The sequence below is a fragment of the Triturus cristatus genome, chromosome 4_1, assembly GCF_964204655.1.
Source record: "Triturus cristatus chromosome 4_1, aTriCri1.1, whole genome shotgun sequence".
Classification (NCBI taxonomy): domain Eukaryota; kingdom Metazoa; phylum Chordata; class Amphibia; order Caudata; family Salamandridae; genus Triturus; species Triturus cristatus.
The window spans coordinates 463,977,158-464,002,377 of record NC_140585.1 but is presented as its reverse complement, the minus strand read 5'-3'; the positions used below and the strand labels follow the sequence as shown (position 1 = coordinate 464,002,377).

Here is a 25,220-nt window from a genome sequence, read left to right as displayed (position 1 = left end):
GTGTGCTTAGTAAATACTTTGGCAGCCGATTGAGGGTATTCGTAGTTTCGGCTTCACTTGGACTTCTGCGAATACTTGAAATTGCCGCAGTCTCTATCATTAAAGATGATGCCTTGAAAGTCGCCATTTTGTGTGGACATTGTTGTAAATGCGTTAAAATCAGCCAACGTGTTTCGGTCCTATCACATTAGGAACTTTATCGGGGCTTTATTTATTAAGTAGTGTGTTCACAATTTCCATAAGAGCCGTTGTATTGTTGCAAATTGCTGGCGACATTGCCGATGCTGGGAACTCCCAGGACTCTGAACTCGAACTGAGACTTGATTTGACTTTACACGCTTACTTTCGGGTGACTCTCCTGGCAACGATACAATGGCTCTTAAGGAAATTGTGAACACATTACTTAATAAGTAAAGACCTGATGAAGTTCCTAATGTGATAGGTACGAAACGGTTGGCTGATTTATACTCATTTACAATAATGATACACTAATAAAGGAAGATGATGGACTAAATTGCTTTATCAAATTAATTTCTTGGGCAGCTTCCATCTTAATTATATCGTCTTCTTTGGATTGCAGTAGTGCTAAAGGACGGCAAGTGCCGGAAGAGGATGCACCGGGCAATAAAATAAATGTGACAGGGATTGAGGTGCTGAACCTATGGTCGGCCGCTGGTAGCTTTGTGTATAACTATTTTGTGTGGACATGGTCAAGTGACTCACAACAGCTATGTGCTTTGATTCCCACCATGCTCATTCATTGTAGTAAGACAGGTGTTTTGTATTGCATGCTTCTATTATGGTAAGGGAAAGCAGTGGAAAAGGTGGTGGGTTACCAGCTCACAGTTATCTCCTGTTTTTGCAAACTTGTGAAGCAATCATCAGAAGATAACTTTCAAGTGCGTTTTGTCATAGTGTGCTACTATATGGAGTTCATCATAATAAAAGTCTGAAGAAATGGCACTTCATTTCAGGATACTGGATTATTAATGTCTTCATACTAGTGTGTTCTAAAAACTTGTACATCAATGTGGTTTTAACCTTCTTCATTTTGTTACAGACGGCAAACCAATGCTTCGTCAGGGCGACACTGGGGACTGGATTGGTACTTTTCTTGGTCACAAGGGTGCAGTCTGGGGTGCCACTTTAAATAAGGATGCCTCTAAAGCGGCCACAGCAGCTGCAGATTTTACAGCGTAAGTGAGCATGGTTTGTCCTTTTTATGGTTAAACTGCAGCTGTAAGTGGAGAGGAGCCAATAGGAGTGGCCAAGCCTTCTCTCATTAATGATTTTAAGCGTTATAAAGGTTTGTATTAATTTACAGTTATGTAAAATGCACTTTTCATGTGGTTCATGTGCATTTTGAGGTGACAAAGCTAAACCTTAATTAAGCTGAAGTGAGGTGAAATCATTTTGAGATCATGTGAAGCGTATTTGAGTAGGAAGTATTGATGAATTATCACTCCTTTATTCATGCAAGGGCATGCCATTCAGAAATGTTTGCAGCATATGGAAGTTCTTGAAACATTCCAGCCAGAGCTGATCTCCTTTCTCTGTTACTTTCCAAATTTCACTTAAAGCGGCCTTCCACCTTTTCGGGCTCAACAGCGAGACAGATTTGAGCTGTCTGCTGACAAAAGCCTATTCTGACCAATACCAAAAACCTAAGTGGGCTTAGAGCCCTCCCATTCCTTATATCTGTTTGCTTTATAGTCACTCATTTGTTTGCTTCTTATTCATTGGCTTTCCTTCGTCTTCTTGGTTATCCTACTCCTAAGCATAACATCCTTTTGAATGGCCTTCCACTGCTTGAGTTTAGAGGATTGATTTTTTTACTTCATTAAGTACTACATGAGTGTATGTGCTTCCTTGTTTTCTCTCGTGTTGTGCTGCTTTCTCCATGCCCATGGCTTCCTCTCCAACCAACCTACTCTTCTGTTGCACTCCTGCCCCTTCCCAGGAGTTACAATTATTTTCAGAGGGTCTGGCAGCTGCTTTTTGCCTCAGTGTCACAATGCAATACGAAAATAAAATCTTTTTTTTAAATTTACAGTTCTTAATGTTTTCCATCTTGTCTTGGTAAAGAAAAGAAATGGTCTACACCATTTCTTTGCTTTGCATGAGTTGACGCTTGCGCACGCCTGTAGTGGCCATATCCTTTTTCTCACTCTTTCTTGCTTTCTGTTTTCCCTCTCGCCAGTAAGTCGACAAGGCAAGACCTATTTTCTTTGGCAGTGCTTTTTGTGTTTGGTGCAATATCCTCAGTGACTTCACTCCCCCACTCCGAGGGCCATTGGCTGTCTCTGCAGTGCATTACTGACCATAAACACTCTCATTTGAATCTAAAACAGTTTGCTTATTGCGTGCTAATAAAGCAAGACAACTTTTGATGCTTGCATTATCGTTGTGTACATTATCCATCTCCATGCACCACATTCTTTAGTTCAAAAGCAGAACAATCGCTGAACCAGCACTGACAGATATGAGCCCTTGACTTGCATTTTACACACAGATCTCTGTGGGTGTTGCTGAACCAAATGTTTTGTCATATTAGTGGGGCATTCTCTTCCTCTTTGTTCATGTGAACACCTGAACTTCTGATCCCTATTATGGGATATTCATAAATGCATGAATTGTTCTGTGGTATTCTGAAGCACTTAACTTTTTCAGAGATCTTGATATAATCCTGGAACCTATCTTCATCCCACCCATTAACATTAATAATCCCCCCACAATGTTAATTGTTGTTCCCTTTCAAATGCCTATTCCAGTGCCGTCCATTACCCTTGGGCACCATCCTTACATAAATAGATATTGGTGTCCCACTTCGCTCCTGTTGTACAGTCCTCCCCTTCGCATCATGTACTTGTCCACATAACAGCTGACATTCCACCTGCTTCTTCCCTGACTGCCAGTGTCACCCACTTCAACCCGTGCCAAACTTGTGATTTTGCTTCACCTTTAACAAAACCGTTCAAATAGCCTTGGATTCACAATTTTCCATCAACACCTTACCTTTCTTCTCATCACAAGCCTTGGAGATCTTTTGCTATTTACTTTCTCGGGCACATATGCTCACCCTATACCTGTACATTGAAATGTTAGTTTTGGAAGCGTTTGTGATATTTGTTTTCTTTTTCTTAAAAATGTATTATAGAAGCACATAATAATGAAAAGGGGCATTAAAGGAGAAGGGAGATAGCGGGAAAAAAATATTGACTGTTTAGAGTGGAGGACCAGGGATGGGATATGAGAGTTCTATAGCATTGCTGTTAGCCTTAAATATTGAACATCAGAAAATGATTCAGAGTCTGTGGGTGCTATTAGCTCAGTGGCAGTATTGGATATAGGGTATAGTGAAGGGAGCAGAATATTGGGAAGAAGGGGGTCTCAGTGATTTATACTATGATAAAACAAGCGCAAGCGGAGTGTAGAATCTGTGGAAATCAAATCTGTGTAAACTACAGAGGATTGCGTACAAATTTGTTTTGTGAAGCAACTTGTTTGCAGTTTGACAGGTCAGGAAGTCGAAGAATTAAGTCAAAGTGTAGTGCAAGTACATATTAAACAGAATGTTCCATGGAATAGTAATATTTTATGTAACACTGTTGCTGGCCAGATGTCTAGAAATCTGTTATTTAGTTTAAGGGCCAGTCTTGTTTGTGTGGTGAATATTAATAGGCATTTTTAGTTGAATATGATCCGAGATTTGTGGGGCTGAGTTATTTTGCTTAATTGTCTAGGAAACTTCTCTCCAGTATGTCTGTATGAACCTGCAAGTACATGGCATTTTTGATTATTGCATTGTTGTTCTTGCACCAAACGCATGCCATGCTTTTAAGTAGTCCCCAGTTTATAGCGCCTTAAGGGCATCAAGGATTCTGTGTAGTATCAAGAAATGTGGCTGCCTGATAAACAATGATCTTGGATCTTTCTCATTTTTGTCCAACAGTCTTCAGCGAATTCTCTAGGTAAAGGGTTACTCTGGTGGTTGTATGCCAACAAATTCTTAGGGTTCCATTTAATGTGTATTAGTGTATGCATTTTATTCCATGTATTTGGATAGAAGTTTTAAGTTGCGCTTTGCATAACCGCGGGGTCTTTAAGGAGTATTCAAATCCACTTTTTAAAAGAAGGCTATATATTCACAGGTGGCCTAAGAGCAGGAGAATTGGTGATGATGATCTTTCTCTCTTCTCATTAAAGATCTTTCTATTAGCATGGAGCAGTCAGTTGATCCTTTAAGAAAGTATTGGTCGACCGTGCAAGGGGCCAGTTGACCAAAAGACAATTTGGACTGTGACTTGTACATGTTCAGCATAGTTTTTGCTCCCCCAGCTCCACTGGCCTGCATACAACTTGGGGTTTGCACGAAAGGCAGCAGGTGAAGGTCTTCCAGCCAGGCCCCTGTTATCACATTCACATTGTGAAATTAGGGGTGCTGAAGCTGCAACCCTAATCTGTGACAGGGCAAGATTGCATTAGGGTCAGGAGACGTCTTTACAACAACAGATGTTTGGTATATGGGGTGTTATGACATCCCAGGTGACTTGGGTAATACATTATTGCAAATGAGTAGTGATGTACAGGCACAGTCTGGTGTCAGCAGTCCTGTAATGAGAAAACAAAAGGCGGTTACTTGTAGATTAAAAGCTCTCGCATATTATAAACTGTAACCTGTGATAGCCACCTTGAGGCAGTTAGCAGCTGGGGGTCCAGAAGTGTTAGAATTTGATCTGATAAACATTTCAAAAGTTTCCACAGGGGTGCTAAAAGGAACAGGAAGATCAGCTGACTGCTTGCATGCCAAAACTGATGACTGTGATTGATTCAACATATGACCCAATCTAGACTAAACGGGTGTTTCTTTTTGTCCAAAGTATTTTCAGAGACCGTTATGGATGTTACACAAGCAGACAGTGACTAGAATAGAGTGCTAGGCTCTTGCCTATTTCCACAGAAACCATTTTTTTATCATTTGAACATATCCAGTAAATATAGTCAGCATATACAAATAATTTTACAATGTAAATAATTTTTCATGTATCAACATCATCCACCCCCAGGTAGAGAAATAACACAAACATACCAACCAACTAGCATACATTCATACCTCTTCCAATACACTCCTAACCCATTCGCAACTACATATATCTGCAAAGTACAAGACAGAGTTGTTTTCAGTCTCCACGACCATTTGGGGCAACTGCATATAGCAGGATCTGAATAGCCTTGGTCAACGCGTTTCGGTGGTTTATAACGCAGATGAACACCACCTTCATCAGGACCCGCTAGATAACAAACCAATGTTCTCTAAACTCTGGGGATTCTATTGCTGATTCTCCAACAAATCGAGGCAAAGATTTATAATTACGAACGACCCTATAGCACTCAATATTGTTACCGCTCTCCTAAATATCCAATGTGATCTACATCACCATCAATCTAGATGCAAGTTTGCTGCCAATTAAGTAGTCCTTTTATGCTTGCTTTCGAGGAGCCTTAATGTCATTTGTTCTCATAATTCATAAACCCAGCCGAGAGTTATCTTGAGTCGAAGTATGCTTGAGAAACGCCTTAAAAATATGTTCAACAAAGCTTCTTCTGTCAACACAGACTCACGACAAAAATCACAGCGGAATGACGGTCGCACCAATTGCCGAATGACATTAAGGCTCATTGTATGAACAGCCCGTGTTTGAATTCATAGTTGAATCATAGAAAAAGAAATATAGGTCACGAGGGAGTATTCTTATAGTATATTGTATACTGTCTTACTACATAAAAAGACAAACCAAAAAAACATGGACATGGAAATGGGCGTTTGGGGTTTTAAAATCATAACAGACCACTGACCGGTTGATCCATGGGTCGTGTAAACCATACAGTTCCCGTGTAAGAGAGATAATTATTAAAGGACAGTAGACCTATCAATCCTGGTGATATCTCCTTCAGCATCATCTTGGGAGAGTTCCACTACTTTATTATGAATTCAAGGTCCCCCGGTAGCCAAAAGTTCAGGAAAATATGGGATAGATGTATGGTATTTTCAATATACACTCTGTTGACTAATGATCTGTGAGGCAAATCAACTTCCCTGCTGTTTTGAACAGGTCGAAGAGACTTCATACTGTCTGACAATAATTGGATTTGGATATCGAGGAGCCAACCGTGGCATGCATAAGCCATGATTAAAACCAGCACAAATTTCCACTGTTGGGACTGTACCTTTAAAAAAGTTCAAGGAAGTGAGCCTTATGGAGTGCAAAGTGATTAAGGTGCCCTGAACCATACTGCTAATTTCTCACGTACAGCACTTGCAGATCACCAAGTCCATTATGAAGTAAATGGAAGAGGACATTATAGAATGTCAAAAAACAAATTGAATTGACTGTTGCAGTGCTCATGATACCAAAAAGAGATTTTAAGGAAATTGTAGTGGCAGCCCTATTTTCCAAAAGTCATAGAGCAGCTGTCTGGATCCTTTCTTATTAACGGAGAAGAATTGCGTGAACATGAGAATGGAGATTGGGACAAAGTTTAAGCAGATCAGACACCATGAGGAACCTATAGCCTACCTAACATTATATGCAACTAGTGGAGTGTTTACTGAGGATTTGTCAAAAATATCCTTCTGTAGACTGTCTCTCTTTGGAGTGTTGGATGACGAATCTCAGTACAGACATTATATCCCATGAACATACCGAATAGATTACTCAAAATATGAAACATTGATTTTTAAACCCAGACACACCCTGAAAAAAAAAATGTTTAATCCCAATGTCTAATACCTGTAGTGTGATCAATGAAATTAAGGGATGCCTTCTCAGTGACTGATCTGTAATAATTTCACAGTTGTTTTTTTTTTTCTTTTAATTTCTTCTGTTGGTATTGGATGTGGACGAATAGCTGCCCAATAGCACACAACCAATTGTTTCATTGTGTTGAAAAGACGTAAAAAAAAAATGAAAACAAGTCTGAAGTATTTGGCAATTATTTTCAATTAATGTATTAGCTGGTTGATGTTAGACTTGGCCCTTTTGACTTTTGGTCTTTTGCCTCCTATATTTCTGACCTTGTTTTTGTAGACTATAGGATTCTAAGCACTTTACCAATGCTGATCGGTGCTAAAGTGTGTATGCTGTCTGTATAAATTGCGACAACCAGTGATTATCCATGATTGGCATATTTGATTTACAGTAAGTCCCTAGTAAAGTGTGCGGTGTATGCCAGGGCCTGTAAATCGTATGCTACTAGTGGGCTTGCAGCACTGGTTGTGCCACCCACACGAGTAGCCCTGTAAATGTACCTCAGACCTACTACTGTAGTGTCTACGCCCGCAGTTGTGTATTGCCATGTTGTCATGGCAAGTGCACCCACTTGCCAGGCCCAAGCCTTCCCTTTTCGTTCATGTCCGGCACTCCTAAGGTAGGCCCAAGGTACTCCCATGGGCAGATTGCAGTGTATGTGAAAGGTAGGACATGTACTAGTATGTGTGCCATGTCCTGATAGTGAAATACTGTGTAATTCGTTTTTCACTATTGAAAGGCTATCTGTTCCATAGGCTTGTCTTGGAGTTGTACTGAAACATTTTCACATGTGTAATTTGCAGTAGGGACTAGATAGGAAAATTAATTTCAGACTCTCTGAACTCAGAATTTATTAACACGTTTTGGTGAAGGTGGTTTTTAAATACTGTGTTTTAAAATGGCATTTTTTAGAAAGTGGGTATTTTCTAAACTTTACCATTCTGTGTGCCTATGGCTGTTTGTGTATTCCACGTCTGGTGTGTGAGTGACAGGTGCTGAGATGTGCATTCACTCTGGGCTGTCACTGGGGGGGGGGGGGTTTGCTGTTTGCCCTGCCTTGCCTGGGTAACTCATCGCAGGCCTGAATAGACCTGGTCTGCATTTAGAGTAGTGAGTTGTTATTACACCTGAATAGGCTGTGTCTCCTTTGCACAATGCTGTCTCCGCCCCCTGTGGTCATGCTGCACCAGTGAGGGCAGAACTGGTTTGGACTGGGTTCAGAGACCCTTGCCACAAAGTGAACAAAGACATTTTGGGGTATAAGTATTACACCTAAAACCCCAAAACTTTTGATTACTTTTGAAGACTGCTGCCTTCAATGATTTCCCTTGTGGGGAGGACCCAGTGAAGCTTTTCTGTAAATTTCGACAATGTGTGTATCCTCCACGGGATTTCTCTACTGCGAGGAAGGGGATTGCCCGAGAGAGATTAGGGGGCCCGAAAGAAATTATACTGGGTGGCAGGACGGAAAGGAAAACGATCAACAGAGATCCCGGTCCTGCTCTGGTTACTTTTCCCTCCACAATTACCAGATAGCCCCTGATAAGGGCTTAGATGCAGCCGGACCTATGCTAGTGTGTTCACCACTGTATTGCGGGTATTAGGAGCGTAGAGGCAGCTCCTGGTGTAATGATGACATCTACAAGGGAAAATGATATTGTGCACAATATTACTTAAGTAATGCTTTCCTTTGGTTGGCCAGCGGATTTATGTGAATGGGGTCTGATATATATTTGACATTTCACAAACGGAATTACTGCCCTAAATGCAATATAATAAGTGCCAGTTGACAAAGTGACGATCTACGTGCCATATGTGTTGTATGTGCATCTTGATGACAAGTGCCTAGTGGCACTGTGATTTCCATGATTGCGGTCTAATATGTTTTACATACTGCAAAGTGATATTTGGTCTACCTGTTATGTTCAAGACAAGTGCCTAGTGGCACAGCGATTTATGTGATTATGGTCTAAATGTGAGTTAAATACTTGAAAGTGGTTTTATGGTCTATGTGCTTTATGTTATATAATACAAAGGATATTTTTCACATAACCGTGTGTGTAGCCTCTTTTTGTGGTGTGCCTAGTGTCACTGGTGTATGTGTGTGTTGCGCAAACTTTACACATTGCCGCTGGGATAAGCCTGACTGCTCAGCCAAGCTACCAAGGGGTGAGCAGGGGTTATCTTGGGTGTGTAACTCCCTTACCCTTGCTAGAGTGGTGGATTCTGCCTGGCTTCGGTGTATACCCTGGCCAACCAAAAACCCAATTTCTCACAGTTGGTCTATGCTGTTGGTCAGAGAATAGCTGCTGTTGTAGGACTGAAATAAGGGATTATGTCCTGCTTTAGTTCTGTATGGTGGCAGAAAGCAAAATAAAATGCCCTTACCAACCCCATTCCTGTCTGTCACAATGTGCCACTGTCTGCACACTTCTCTACAGATGGCCTTGAAGTAGGAGAGATTAAAGAGACTTGTAAGTATTTGAATACAATCTGGGTGTTAACCATGTCTAGCTGGTAGCTTTTGGTATCGAAAGTCATAAAAATGTTGACGGAAATAATTTTTCTATTCAAAATAAAATGCTGCTCTAGCCTTTCCACATAAGAACGGTGATGAATGATACGTAGGATATTTGTATAACTGTTCTCACAGTTGTTTTTATGTAACTTATTCTTCATGATACTTATCTCTTGTATTTCAGTAAAGTATGGGATGCGGTCTCTGGTGATGAGCTGGTAACTTTGGCTCACAGGCACATTGTGAAAAGTGTGGATTTTACGCAGGTATGAGGCAAAAGCCATCCATGTTCATAAAAACAGAATTTTTACCGATGGTTCATTCCGACATTTTGTGATTTCCATTTCCAGTCTTTTTCTTCATATTCTACCTTTATAATCTACAGTGCTTTCAGAGATTTTCATAAGTGGAAAGCGGTCCAATTGGTTGAGAAACTAGTTGTCCTTTAAAAGAACTTGACTGAGACGTTCCTCCATGGTCCAAGGTGCTTAGAGTATGTGACATTTCTCAATCTGGAAATGTTTTGCTCCACCACAAATGACGTCCTTTTTCTTTATGGCGTGGCCTATATTTGGAATGCTGACAACATTTTTCTTGCTGCTTGATCTTTATTGACCAACTCAATTATTTGAGGGATGCATAGCCATAAAAACAGCACATTTTACAGTGCGCTTAAAGCCTACCCATTGCTTACTATTGATGAAGTTTATTGGCACTCAACTGCTTGCTTCTTCTCATCAATTAGTTTGTGTGGGTTTTTCTTCCTCCTTTTGTTGGTCCCTTCCCTGGTGCATGAATGCATTGGTTATGTCCTTGCGTTATGTTTCTTTTTGTTGAAGCATCCTACAAGAGTGCTTGTGTTTACCAACAGTCTCCTCTGTCTACTTCTCCTCTACCTCACTGTGCTCCAGTGTTTGTATCTTGCCTGTGTGCTTTTACCCACCAGCTCCTTGTTGGTCTTTCACCCGTTTTCTCCCCCAACTAGCTCTCCATTTTGCTCTCTACGTTGCTCTCCTTTGTGCTCGTGCCCCACTTGCTCTCTCCCGTGTTGCTTCCCCTCTGCTCCCCCGTAGCTTTCGCCCGCCTGCTTTACAAAAAAAATACCAGGTTGTTTTTCTTTTTCCATTTTAGTTACTGAGACAACTCTGATAGGTATCTAAAACAAACCACAACAAAAAAAGCACCTGCGTCATTTTGTAGATGTGTGCTTTGAAAATAACGCAGGCGCTTTTTTTTTTCAGCAGCAAGTTTTTTTTGTTTTGTTTTTTGCATTTTTTAAATTGACAAAACACATAGTGGCTACAGCAGAATATCGACACTATCAAATAACGAAGGTTGAACATTTAGAAAAGTTTAAGCATTCAATTTTTGGATCTGCTGGAGTGCTTGAGGGATGGTTGAAGCATTGCTTCTAAAGGTAGTGCTTTTTTCATTTATTCTGTGATGGTATTTTGTAATTGGCACACCTAGATGTTTGGATTTTCGTTACTGGGGAGGAACTCTAGGACATCAACCTTTTTAGGTGGAATGCAGTTTTTTTTTTTTGTCTGGAATCTATACATCATGCCTCTTCAGACAATGTCTATTCAACACCCAGACTCTAAGACAATCCTACTGCATCTAACAAGTAAAATATGGTTTAACTTCTGATATCTAGTATGACAGACCCTGCTGACTTCATATGGTCCTTTTGAACATTAACTAAAACCTAGTCTTTCAATTAGAATTTCTCTTGTGTCTTAGTTCTTCCTCCCACTTGCTCTTGACAACAATCTCACCTTCAGACATAAATGCAAGTGCCCATGGAATGTAGTAATTCTGGTTTGTTTAGGAACATCTTGATCCAGTGTGTGGGTAATAGAATCCCCATGTACCAGTTCTTTTCTCGATCCATACAGTCCTGTGATCCTCAGTGTTGTATTAAATTGTGGTTCTGGTTTTGCATCCTGGGTTTGTGCTGAGATTTTACCCACCGCCCCCTTCTTTGAATTCCCACTAAACCTTGAAATTATGTCCTACAAGAAAGCATTCACTGTATTGACTGTTTACCTTGCCATTCTTTTAGAATTTTCTTAATGTGGACTATTATGCTCTTTTAAACATAAGTGGGTGTTAGACTTTAACTCTGTTTTGCCTTTTTTTTTTACTCGATCAATTGAATGGTTTTCTGTTCTGCATGTGCTAAGGTTGGGAGTTGGTGGAAAATGTTTTTTTTCCTACTGATTTCACAGTTCGGACATTTTTTCCTGGAGAGATTGTTAAAAACAATTTCTGAGGTGTAGGTGTATGACTGGTTCCCTCACTAGTTTAAATGGTCAGTGTAGCAAAAACGTCATTGATCACATATGCTCCTACACATGGCCTCATGCCTCTCGCTTAATAACCTACATTAGTCTCCTTGGAGGCTTTCCATGAACAGATTATTAAAAGTCGATGTGGAAACAACGTTTCGTGTTGATTAGAAACTGCAAAATTGCAGGCGTTTAATTTTTTTCCTTAATCTTTAATTCTAGTGTCAAGGCAATTACATGTATGTAGTAACATTGTGGGCAGAGTGTGGATTGCAGTTTTTGGATTGTGGGAATGATTCTAGAATACAGCTGATCTTAGTTGAACCCGGTTTTAGTTTGCTTTTTTTTTTTTTTTTCACTGTAGGACAGCAACAACCTTTTGACGGGTGGACAAGACAAACTGTTGCGCATATATGACATGAACAAAACAGAAGCAGGTGAGATTTCATTAATTAATGTTTAGTTGTCAAACGTTTTACTTCAATTGGCAAATTCTGGCATCAAATCACAAGGTGTAATTTCTCATTTTTATGCACTCCTCAAATGCAGGTGCGCTTCACTATCCATAAAAGAAATGTTTCAGTACCACCAGGTTTAAATTTTTAAAAACAAAGTAAATTTGTTTGTTGTACATTGCAGGAAAGAATTTAATATGTTAAACCTAAAGGATTCAAACAAATGGAATCTAGAGACCAGTTTGGATTAACAGTCTTTTGGCACCTTGTTCTGTCTAGCAGAATATTTCTGCTAGAGTAGATCTGTGTACTAATGGTTGTTCATTTTTAAGTATTTTAACAATTGGGTAGATTAAGAACCTACTTCTGTGACGTCCAAAGCTAGTATGTTAACTTATTATATATATATATATTTTTTTTTTTTTTTTTAATGTTTTACTTTTCGGCTTGAGTAATCTGGTGAAATAATCAAAATCCTACTATAACTGCCTTGTCTTAACATTTTAAATTTTTTTAAAGTTCAAATAACAAACCTTTGCTTTCAGGCTGTGCAAATGTTTTTTTTAAACTTTTTTTTATTAACATTGCTCAAGAGACCATACATTACAAGAGTCCCTTCCATTAGTGACCATCCTACATCAATGACATTTTCACCGGAAAAGAGCAGACTACAAAACCAACTAGCATTCATTCCCCCATACTCATCCCTCTATACTTTCACCAGGGCTCCTGCACTCTTTCCCATTTTTTTTTTTTTTAACACCCCCCTTACTCTTGTATACAATTTCCTCGGCCCGCTGGCACCAGTCAAGGTCTCTTTTCCAGTCCTCCAGCATCAGAGGCACAGGCGCCTCCCCATCCCCTAGCAATATTTTGCTTCGCAATCCCCACTGCAAGACCCAACCATATTCCCTCATATCTGGACCAATCAGATTTGCCTAGAATCATTAATAAAAGCCACTTCGCATCTAGTGGAACCGTCACACCAACCACCCTGGACATAGTATCTGTGACTTTCTGCCAGTACCAAACAATCTCTGGACAAGCACAGGATATGTTGGAAGGCTCCCTCCCGCTGGCATCCCCTAACACACAACGCTGTAGGGGTCCTGCCGCATGGATACAGGTGAGTGCGAGGATAGTAGGTGTGGTGTTATATCTTAAGTTGCACCAGGCGAAATCTGGAGCAAATTGCAATTTCTCTCGGGCTCTGGATTGCCTCCTGCCACTCCTCGTTGTCTATAGTGCCCAAGTCATTAACCCAAGCCTCTCGGAGAGCAGTCAGGGGGTCTGGTACATTGTTTATCAACTTACGATATATCGTGGAAGTAGCCTTCTCTGCAGTAGGGCCAAGTAACAACCTGTCCTCTAATGAGGAATAGTCCGGGACAGAGGCACCACTGTGAATGTGGGTGCGTAGTGCGTGTACGAGTCTGGTGTTGACAGCTCTGGGTGTGGTGCAGATTGCATTCATGCTGGGGATCCTTAAAGGTGAGGGGAGTGTCCCCTTAACATACATCCCCCAAATACTCGATGGCAATCAATTTTCACCATTTAAAGCCCGTGAGGGCAGCCACTTCGTGCAATGGATCTCCCACCCACAACGGAGTTCTACCAGTCTGTTTCCCTGTCCACCCCAGTAGTTTATTAGCCTCTCTCCAGCCTCTCTCCAGCACTGTATCACCACTTTAGTATGTTCTGCCCACTTTGATCGTGATTTCCGGGAGTATAGGAGAGGTTCACAGTTCCCTCCTGGCATAACGGCTCTATCCGCCCTATAGGCCGGTTCCTTCGTGTCCGCATACACCCATCCGTTTATAACCTGGAGCTGCGAGGCCCAGTAGTATAGCCTGTCAGGGATTGCCAGGCCACCATCATACACTCCCTTCTGCAGCTTATGGAGCGCAATTCTGGGGGATCCACCCTTCCACAATAACGATCTGACCTCTTGTGCTATCCGTGTGAAGACTGACAGAGGGATCTGATAGGGGGTATTCTGGAGAACATATAGGAAACGAGGTAGTGTCCTACTTTTGAATAGGGCTGCCCTACCCACCAATGAAGTGGAAGGGTGCGCCAATTTGGGGCCCGAGGTTCCTATCTAAAAGGCCGTCTGGTTCCACATAATGGGGATGCCCAAGCACTTAAAGCCCCCGGCGCCACTATACCCCAGATCATTGGATCTCTCCTAATCCAGTGCGCCAGCCGCTCCAGCGCGAAGACAAATAGGAGCGGAAACAAGGGACACCACTGCCTAGTGCCTGTTAGACCTGGTACCATTGGTGTGAGTCTCCCTTCCATTTTTCACTGATGTCCTCCTCTGTTTTTGATGTGTTTTTGCTGGTTAGATGCTTTGGGCACTGTGCCACTGCTATTCAGTGCCACAGTGCAAGTGCTCCCTATGTTAAATTGATTTTTTTATTAGTGAATCCATGATTGGCTTATTTGATTTACTTATCAGACCTTTTGTTTAGTGCACGATGTGTGCCCAGGGCATGTAAATCAAATGCTGTTGGTGGGCTTGCAGCACTGGTTGTGCCACCCACAGAAGCAGCTTGTAAAGTGTGTCTCAGCACTGCCATTGCAGAACCTGTGTGCAGCCTTGTACTGCCATGTCGACATGTTAAGTGCACCCACTTGCCAGTCCCTAAACCCTCCCTTTTCTACATATCAGACATCCCTATGGTAGGCTCAAGGAAAGAGTGCATTGTTTGTAAAAGGTAGGGCATGGCCTGATGTGTGTGGCAAGTCCTGATGTGTGTGGCATGTCCTGATAGTGAATTACAACCATTTTCGTTTTTCACTATTGCAAGGCTACCTGTCCCCTTAGGCCAGAATGGGCAGTTTGATTATAACATCTTATAGTCCTAACTGACCCAGGAAACATGGTAGAAATTCGAGTTTAGTATGCCTGAACTCAGAATGATAAAATACATCTTTTAGTGAAGTTGGTTTTAACATTCTGTTTTTGAAAATACCACTTTTAGAAAGTAGGTATTTTCTTGCCTAACCATCCAGCTTGCCTCTGCTAGCTTGTGTATTGTATGTCTGGTTTGTGAGTGACAGGGGATTGGGAGACTCCAGGAGACAGGGTGAGTCAGCACAGGGCTGAATAAATATATATGAATGTAGAGTGGTGGCAGGAGTAGCACCTGGGTCTGAATAGGGCTGTGCCTGCCTTCCACAATGCTGGCTCCACCTCCTGTGGTGTGTCTGAGGACCCTGGCCCACACTGACAAAGGAAGAAGGTGTACAATGACAGAATGCACCCAGAACTGGTTTGAGCTAGGTACAGGACCCTCTGCCTTCAGAGTACAAAGGATTTTGCAGTATCAATATGGGGACCCAGACCCCAAGACTTTAGATCACCTTTGCCAAGGAGAAGAACCAAGAAAGCTGCAGGAGTTTGGACTGCTCCTCTGCCAGTGTGCTGTGTTGCTGGGTTTGCCTGCAGTGGTGTCTTCATTGTCAAGGAAAGGAGAAGTAACTGTTAAAGAACTTTCATCTTGCAGAATATTTCTCCCAAGGGCTTGAACTTGTGCTTGCCTCCTGCTGTAGTCTTAGGGGCAAAAGACTTCACCACCTTCTCCCCTCTGAATTTCCGTGCTGGGAATTCTACCTGCAGAAGCCTGTGTGTCGCTGGGAGCTGGAAGCGCGAGAAGCATGTCGCAGCGGTTGCCGTTGCATCGCCGGAGAAGTGTCGCCGCCGTAGAGGTCGCCGCTGCATCACTAGAGAAGTGTGCCTTCGTTGCAGCTGTTTACGACGCATCACCGGAGAAGTGTGTCGCCACCACAAGGGTCGCCATCGCATCACCGGAGAAGCGTGTCGCAGAGCCTTTCGCGGCTCCAAAGTTGGAGTTCGCCGGCGTGCACGCATCATCTTCAAGTCGTCTCATCTCATCAAGGGCGCCATCTTATCGCATCGACCAGATTGTCGCATCGCATTGAGGCGCCATCTTGCAGCATCGTAACCAGAACGCTGTACGAGAATCGACGCTTCACCTCCTTTCCGGTAAGGAACAAGACTCATCCCCTACTCTGCGCAAGCATTGAGGAGCGACGCATTTTAGTACAGTATTGTGGATTTTTGTTGTTTGTGGTCTTGTGTTAAGTCTATATAAAGAATACTTATTTTTATACAACCTGTGTAGTGTCCATTTGTAGTGTTTTCACTGTTACTGTATGTGTTCACAAATGCTTAACACACTGCCTCTGAGATAAGTCTGTCTGCTCGTGCCAAGCTACCAAGGGGGTGAGCAGGGGTTATCCAGGAGTCTAATCCCCTTTCCCTGACTTAGAAGCAAGGGTCCCTATTTCGTCGAAGGTACCTACTTCTGCCAACTAGAGACCCCAAGTACTAACAGTGCCCCTCCGCAACTGAAAGGATCTTGATAGCACCCCGTTGACTCTCACCCGGGCCAGGGGCGTCTCATACAATAGCCTCACCCAGCTACAGAAATTGGGACCAAAACCTAGCCTGTGGAGCACCATGAACAAGTAGGGCCACTCAATGCTGTCGAATGCCATGGTTGCGTCCAGTGCCATCAATGCTGTCTGTTGGGCCACTGGTCTGACAGCCATGTGAAGTATACCATAAAGTCTCCGTAGATTATGTCTGGTACTTCTACAGGGCATAAACCCTGATTGGTCCACATGGACCAATTCTGTGATGAATGACCCCAGTCTATCTGCTAGGGCCTTGGCCAAAACCTTGGCCTCCACATTAATAAGGGAGATAGGACGGTAGGAGATACACTGATCAGGTGGCTTTCCAGCTTTATAAATTACCACTATCGTCGCTGCTCGTTGGTCTGGCAAGAGTTACCCATGGTCTCGCACTTCGAGCAGCCTATTTCGTAGCGGTGATGTTTATGATCGAGGCCTTCCCTTTGTAGATCTCGACTGGGAGTCCATTTGGGCCCGATGCTTTCCCGGATTTAAGGGAGCCCAGAGTGCTACTCAGTTCCTCCTCCGTGAGGTCGGCCTCAAGCACTGCACGTGCTTCCCCAGACAAGGTGGGCAGGGCAAAGTCCCTCAGCAATTCTGCACAGTCCTCTTCCGACCTGGTGCACACTGGCGCTTAGACTCAAAGTGTGCGGCGAATGTTTCTGCAATTTCGTTGCTAATCTTTTTCAATGACACCAATGTATCATGCACCCCAGTCACCCACGATCTCTCCTTATCATGTCTTTCGAGCCACGCTAGGAGTTTCAGGGCCTTATCGCCCACATCATGTAGGCAGTGTTGCGTCCCTAATGCGTATGCTTGCGCCTCGCCATCTGCCAGCGCCCTCGGGTCCCGCTGTTTCAGCGCCAGCCCATGATGCAGTTCAGCGCATGAAGCCGTTGCGGTGTCGCCCTCCAGTAGGCTAATTTCTTGCTATAGTGCCCGAATCTGTTGGGATTCCTCCTTGTTCTGAGCCCCGATAAGCACCTGTGCCTGTCCCGGCAACAGTCTTGTAAGCCTCCCATAGGGTAATGTGTGATTCTACTGACCCGGTGTTTTCTCTAAAATAGAGCTCTGAGCCCTCCCGGAGTTTATTTCGAAGTGTTGGGTCCCGCAGTCGCCAGGGGTCAATTCTTGGGAAACCGGCTCTATCCAGTATTGACACACACTGGAGAGTGGTCCGAAATACCCCTCACCATGTATTTAGAGTTAAGTAAGTCCCCCACCTTGTCAGTACGTCTAAAGAAATGATCAATCCTAGAGAAGGAGCAGTGTTGTGCAGTGTAGTATGTGTAGTGCCTAAGGGATGGATTATGCGCCCACCACAGATCTACCAAGCCCATGGCTATAACTAAGTTCGCCAGGCCACGTTCTCCCTGTTGGCCCGCGTGGGAGCTAGACCGGTCGAGTTCTGGGTTCATGACTGCATTTGTATCCCCCACCAATCAGGAGAGTGCCCGAGGGGAGATCAGTTAGGAACGAGTAGGATCACCGCATGAAGCCCTGGGCGTATATAGCAAGAGCACAATACAATCAGGTGCCCCTCCCATTTACCTGCTGCCGCAACAAAACAGCGGTGATAACTAGGGGTAGCGTGTTGCGTGTCAGGATCCCCAACCCCCAAGCCCCAGATGAGAACCCGGAGTGGGCCATCGGTTTGTAACCAAAGTGATCTAATGCCTTACATTTACTCCCTCGCAAGTGTGATTCCTGAATTAAGACAGTGTGGGGAGTGCCTCTTAATATGCTGCATGACTAATGTGCGTTTGATCTTGTTCCCCCAGACTATTCACATTCCAGGTCCATATCTGCATGCTAGCTGGGTCTCCCATGACTTTGAGCAAAGTAAATAATATTTGGGTGCCTCCTCATCTCCTGTGTTCCCTTTGTGTCAACCTCTGGTACCTGTTGGATATCTTGGTCTCGAGCGTGGTCCCCGTCCCCTCATAACATTCAAACCGCAAACCCAACTCCCCCCCCGCCCCCCCCCCCCTCCCTGCAACCCTGCTAGGTTTGTCCCCAACCACCCACCTCCCAAACTGTGTAGAAAGAAACATTTGTGAGGAGCCGTGAGCTAGCCTCCAGCATGAAGTATTAATTGTCTGCTAACGAATATTGTCAAGCCCACATAATGGAGTTTGAAAGCCTCCCAACTCAATAATTAACAGAGGCGGTCCATCAATACCTAAATAGAAGGGAGAGGCCAAGGAGGGGCCATAGGTTACGCAAATCTGCTAAACATCACAGATGCCTTGCACAAGTGGGCCCCAGTTCTCATAGCATCCCACTCCGACCCCCATTTTACGCCCCCCTGGGGTATATCGGGGTGAAGTTCAGTTCTAGCAAATCAAGGAGTGTCCCACAGGTCACTTATCTGTCCGCTGCCGTTGCATCTGACCACTGGAAGCGCACTCTGCCTCCCGCTCGTTCTCTTCGTGGACATTCTCCGTCGTCTGTCTATTTTTCCCCCCTTTGCGACAAACAGTCCGCCAGCCCTCCAACCAGTCACTTGCTTCTGTTGGTGAGTCACAGAAGTAGGTCTTTCCTGCATCTATTATTTTAAGTTTGGCTGGGAAAAGCATCATGTGCTTCACGTTATGTTCCCTGAACTTTTTTGACTGCATCGAAAGACCGGCGCTGGACATGGGGCGTAAAGTCCGGGAACAAACAGATGGTGGCATTCTTGTATCGGAGGTCGCCATGCATGCGCGCCACTTGAAGGATAACATCCCTATCCCTGAAGTTCAGGATGCGGGCTATGATAGTGTGTGGGGGGCGAGGCCTGCCTCCTAAAGCCCTATGGGCGCGCTCTATGGAAGAGAAGTTAGAGACATTTGGGCTTCAGTTTGTTCAGTATCAAATCTTCTAGGAACAAGTCCATTGACGGTCCCTCCATTCCCTCCAGCACCCCAACGATGCGAATGTTGTTGCGCCGGGCCCTTCCTTCCTGGTCCTCAAGCCGGGTGTAGATGTCAGACTGATTCTTCGTGAGCATGGCAACCTGGTCTTCGAGACGTTTGGTTCTGGATTGTAGGACCCCAATTCCCACTTCTGCCGTGGACACCTTCTCTGAAGTTTTCCTCAGCTCTGCGCGCAGGAGGTTCACCTCCTCTGTGACAGTCTAGCTTTGGCTCCAGGGTTCGCTTCAATTCCGTATGCGCCCTCATGATGTCTTTTAAGGAGGGGTCCGGGGTCTGGTCTCCCGATTCCTCCTGCGGAGCCCCTCCTACCGCTTCCTACTCATGTCCCATGGCCACTGTATATTTATCTATTTGGTTGGCCTGCCGGGCCCCAGCACTCTGTTTTGACCCATGGCGCAATCTGCAGGCCGCTAGCTATGTGACTTGCTGATCAATGCTGCCCGCATAGCTGCTGGCACCCCGGGACCCACACGCCGGCCTCTCAGGAGTGTGCCTCACCTTCGCTTTCCTTTCTGCAGGGGCACAGGCCACACACCGATCTCCGGCGTAGGGGGAAATATGCACACTCTTTTCAGGAGGATTAGAATACCCTCCGGAATTCAACTGTTAGCAGGCGGTCTCCGCTGCCCAGTTCGCAGAGACACCGCCGATGCGCACGTAAGGTGGGGGAAGGGAGGTGTCGTCATCGGCCCCCAGCTAGTCCGTTTTTATTCTGTACCCCAGTTGCTGGAACCCAGGTCACCTTCAAGTCCTGTACACCTACTGGTGTCAAGACTACAGACACTCGGCCGGAGACCAGGAGCGGAGCGCGATCTAACGTCCCCGGCTTCACTGACCCGCCAGCACTCTGCGGATGGGGATTTCAAGCAGCTTTTTACTCTTACCAGTAAGCACGTACAATTGCCTAGCTGTCTTCCGATAGCGGGTGCAGAGTCGCGGGTGCCTTTTTTGCCCGGCCAAGCACAGTCGCAGCGGTGGAGCTGAATCTGTGGGCCACCCCCGTATTAAAGGTCCCAGGGAGGCGCCATCTTTTGGTCGCGGGCCTCTCGCCCAGTCTGTCCCTTGCTCGCTTCCCAGCCCTCGGGCGCGATACTGGAAAGGATCGCCAGGTGGCCGCTGCGTTTCTGCTTAATTGTTCGCTAGAGCGGGCCTGCAAGGCATCGGATTATGCCGGATGTATGGGCTTGAGCACTGTCGGCTAGCGCAGCATAGTTAGAAGGCAGCCATCTTCATCGGCTGCTAGCCACGCCCGCTGTGCAAATTGTTGATGGTTTATTTTGTCAGCATGGCTTATTTCACCAGATTCCATTAGTAGTGAGTGCTATTAGATGTTTGAGGTGCAAATAATTTAATTGTATTTGGGATAAATAGTTATTGTTGAAGTGTTTCATGCGAAACTTGACCAAATGTACCCATGGAATTAATAGGGAGTACATAATCTGCCAATCCAAATAGCCCTTGCTCTGTGATTATGGGCTGCTTCTAAATGCCTGGCCTTCACTATCCCAGGCACACTACATGTACTCTGGTATAACTACTTCCCTTGCTTTGCCCAAAAACAGTCAAACATCCAGTGAAAATTCATTTATAGCTGTTGCAAAATCATTCTGGCACCACAACCATTATTGTGATGATCACTTTCTGAAAACACTATCCAATTCTAACCATTGGGTTTGCTAATCCTTATTTTAGTTCCATTGACAGCAGCTGAGAACATCTCTTTTCTGCCTCCGCTTGTGGAAGCAAGGAATATTGCTGTCCCCAATCTGCTTGAAGTAGATTTTTATTCTTGTTTTTTTAAGTGTCGCCTAGGCAGCCCCTGCGCTGTCGCTTCGAGACTTCAGTATATGGGTATTAAGCCCCACTCATTTTCCACCCATCTTTCCAATTGGCTCCTCTTCCTGTGCTTTTGTAAATGATGGCTTTAGATTAGTTATTATGCTTAGTAGTTCCTCCTTATTACCTCCCTTAAGGACAGCCCCTCGTACATATGTCCTTACTCTGTAGTTTTCATTAACCGGTTCAGGAGAATTATTTACTTAATGTACAAACCGCTCGGGACTGCCAGCTTCAGTAATGGCAGCAACTTCTTGTTTTGGTTGACTTTTCGCATCCCGCGTAACAGACTTGACATTTGCGTTTTTTGCTCATCAGACTTGTTTCAAGGGCCCTTCCCTCTCCCGTTTCGGTTTAATTTTTGGCCAGCTTGTTTTCCTTGAATTGCTCCTACATCCTTTGATTCAGATTTGCCACTGTTTATATTTATTTGTTAGGAGTTAAAGTTTATTTATTACGATTGCCATGTCTTTTGTAGAGCGGACGCCGAGACTCGTACTCGGTTCACCAGGCACAAGGTCGGCAGCTCTATAAGCTACGCCACATCAGTAGCTTGTAAAGCAACCTTTCTTTCTACTTATCGAGAGCCCAGTAGCTCACAAGACAATCCAACTGGCCCTCATTTATTTTGTGTGCAAAGCTCTCAACTGAAAATGGTGACTGTATTGTTGCACATTGTCTCAAAAGACTACGGAACCTACAGACACTTTCCTTCAGTCTAGTTTCTTTTTTGTAAACATTCCAAATAGGAGGGGCTGCCTAGTATCTGCCGCATACAGCGAGCTTTGTCTGTCCCTTGACTTCACCAATGTTCACCGAGAAGTGCAGACCCCCGTAAACTTTGGGTGACCTGCATTTACTTATTGTTGTTTGAATTGGTGTAACTGAACTGAAATATTATGTCCGTTATGTGCCGATTCTAAATGCTTTCGCGTGACCTTAGCTCAGCTCCACTTTTGCGAATGTCTTCGAAAGCCATGCCCATTTCCAGAGTCTGAGAGGCAGCAATCATCCCTGTGTGCCGTGCCATGCCTACAACCCACTGCCCTGGCATAGATCAGCCACCCTGCTAGCTGGGTGCACTATACCATTGGTGAGGTTACAGGTACATGAGCCCTGTACCCCTACAATGTCTCAGCCAATTCCTAGACATTGTAGGTGCAGTAATGCCATTTAAGAGTATATGGTGCTGGGAGTTTGTCATTATGAACTGGCTTTAAGGGAAACAGGGAAGTTTGGTATCAAACTTCTCAGCACATTAAACCCACACTGATGCCGGTGTGGACTTTAATGAAAAATGCACTCTGAAGGCGTTTCAGAGATGACCCCTGAAAAACGACCTAACTCTATTGTCCTGGCTGAGTGGTTGCTCGCCAGCTACCACCACCAGACATGTTTCTCGACCCCTGCTGCTCTCGGGAGGGGGGGGGTAGGGAGTGGGGGGGGTGGGGGGGGGGGGGAGTCTGAAACAATGCACATCCTGGGACGTGGTGCCAAGCCTCCTCCCCCAGGGTGAGTAGGGTCCACGAAGGGGAAGCTTCAAAGGCTTGCCGCCTTTGTGAGCTACCCCAGGTGTTGCTGCTTCCAGTAACTGGCTCCCCCTGGTTCTGATCCCCCACTTTGGGCAGGAGATGTGGCGGGAAAACCAAGCGAGAAAGGGAGGTGTGCCCACCTTTGCCAATCTCACCCCTCAGGTGAGGGGGGGAGAGGTGAAGCACAACTCTCATTCCCCGCCTTCTTGCAGATGGTGGGTTGGGGGACCCAGGCAACCACAGAGGCATATGCCTCCCCTCTCCCCCCCTTCCCCCCTCCCACTGGAGGGTGGCTTAATAGGAGGTGTTCCCACCCCAAGGAAGGGACACATTGGTCCCAACCTTTACTCACCTCTAACGCCTGTAAATCTAGTATTTAGGGGCATCCCCGAACTTTGCCTCTTCAGACAAGAACCAGAAGAAGGACCGAAGAAGCCGTGCTGAAACTAAGAAGAGGAGGACGCCTACCTACTTGGACTCAGCCCTACCGGCCTGTCCCCACCTTGAACCTGCTCCAGCAAAATGCCGGTGTGTCCTGCAGCCAGCAGCCTCTAGAACCCGAAGGACCTGCCCTGCCTTCCAAACCCAAGACTTTGTCTCCCGTGAGCACCAGATTTGCTCACCCACAGACTCTGGCCAAAACAGCGAGTCCGGACCTGACTCCAAAGGCCCGAGTTCGAGTGGCCCAACACCACAAAGAGGTCTCCCTGGCGATCAGGGCCTGAGATCTGGTGATCTCTGACCTGCCTCGAATCTCCAAGAGAAGCCTGTAGCCCCTTTCTGGTGAATCCCCCTGATCGCAACCACAGCTGGTAAGAAAACCCGATGCCTAAAGCCACCTCTGCACCCAACACCCACGGCCTTGGGTGGCCCAACCGATGGTGTCCCAGCATCCCCAGGCATCCAAACTTACCTCTCCAACCGGTGGTCACCTCCAGAAGATCTTCGTCCCCGAGCCTCCAGTCTTTGCTGCAACCAGAGAATCCCCTTTGAAATCAACGGGGCACCAGCCCCCAAACCAGCACCCTGAAGCCAGCCACCCCTGTGGGTGTACTTTGGGTGCTAACTTGGATCCCCCTTTGCCCTGAGCCTAAAACTAGGAGCTTTGCTCCCACAACTTTGTGAGCAGCCACCAACCGGAGACCCCCTATCCCCTATTGGATAACATTGGGCCTCCACACCTGGCCGCCCGAGTGCTGCTGAGGGTGCTTTGAGAGTGCTTCCTTGACCTTGGGGAGGAACCTTGGTTCTAACCCCAGAAACCATCTCCCAAGTACTTACCTTGAAACCGATAACCACATTTCTTCCCGTAGGACTGCTTTCTTGTGAAAATTGTTCTAACTGTGGAGTTGGTTTTGTATGAGAACTTGAAAAACGGTAAATATCTAAACTACTTTACTTGCCTTTTCTCTAGGAAATGTCCCAATGTCATATCTAGGCATAGAACACGGAGTAGAAAAAGTAATCCATAAAGTAATCAAAAGTAATCGAATAGTAATTTCCACTGTATTGAAAGTATTTACCAACCTATAACAGTCATTTTCATTCAGCTTGCTTGTATTGTTCAACCTGCCTTGAAAGTACCATTTACACTTATCTGTACCAGGCTTGCTTGGTTCTAGAAAAGAAATATAACTAAATATTTTTGATATAAACAAATTGGTCTAAGTTCAGTCTTTGAGCGTGTGACATCATTTGCTGCCTATGTGTGTACAACACATGCTTAACACTACCCTGTGATAATGCCTTACTGCTCGCCCACACCACCATAAATACAGTAAGGTGCTATCTACTTTTACCTCTGCCTTCCTTAGGGGTTCTGGCGGACTCTGTGTACACTATACCTCATTTTGGTATAGTATATACAAAGCCTGCTTCCTACACAAACTTAACCCACATGTGGGTGTGCCAGATTCAAAACTGCCCGAATGCGAAGTAAATATTACCATGCAAGGCTGATACTGTGTACAGAAGAACAGGGCAAGTGTGTTACCTGGGCACCAAGACAGAGGTGTAATAGGGCAGGGGGCAAGATGGCGGCCGTGACACTGGCCGAGTGAGGCAGCGTTTTTCACTCCGCTGGGCCGTGTTAACATCCTAAACGGTTCCTATCCCTTCTAAGCAGTCGGCTGTGCCGGGGAGTTGCCGGGGAGATGCTGAGTAGATCGGGTTTCGCTTTAACCAGAAGTACAGCGAAAATACAACGAAATTTAATTTAAAATAGGACGGAGGAGCTGAAAGCCATTGCATTACATATGGCACTTGTATCTCGCCTGGACATCCTAAGACCCGCCTTCTCATTAAGACTGTGCTGGCTCTGGCGGGCTGTTCGGTGCTTGAATCCTAACGTATTCTACACGGCGTCTCACACACAGCCTACCTTCTCCGTGGATTCCCGGCTCCCTTCCAGGT

At 45.0% G+C, this 25,220-nt stretch overlaps 1 protein-coding gene across 1 annotated transcript in view; it reads left to right on the top strand.

Annotated features, from left to right (window-relative positions):
- Positions 1–25,220, top strand: part of STRAP (serine/threonine kinase receptor associated protein) — a 143,616-nt gene that overhangs the window by 29,158 nt on the left and 89,238 nt on the right. Inside the window, exons 2-4 of the mRNA XM_085652664.1 lie at positions 1,061–1,196; positions 9,512–9,593; positions 11,983–12,055. Coding sequence (XP_085508790.1) covers positions 1,061–1,196; positions 9,512–9,593; positions 11,983–12,055 — 291 coding nt within the window. The remainder of the gene's footprint in view (positions 1–1,060; positions 1,197–9,511; positions 9,594–11,982; positions 12,056–25,220) is intronic.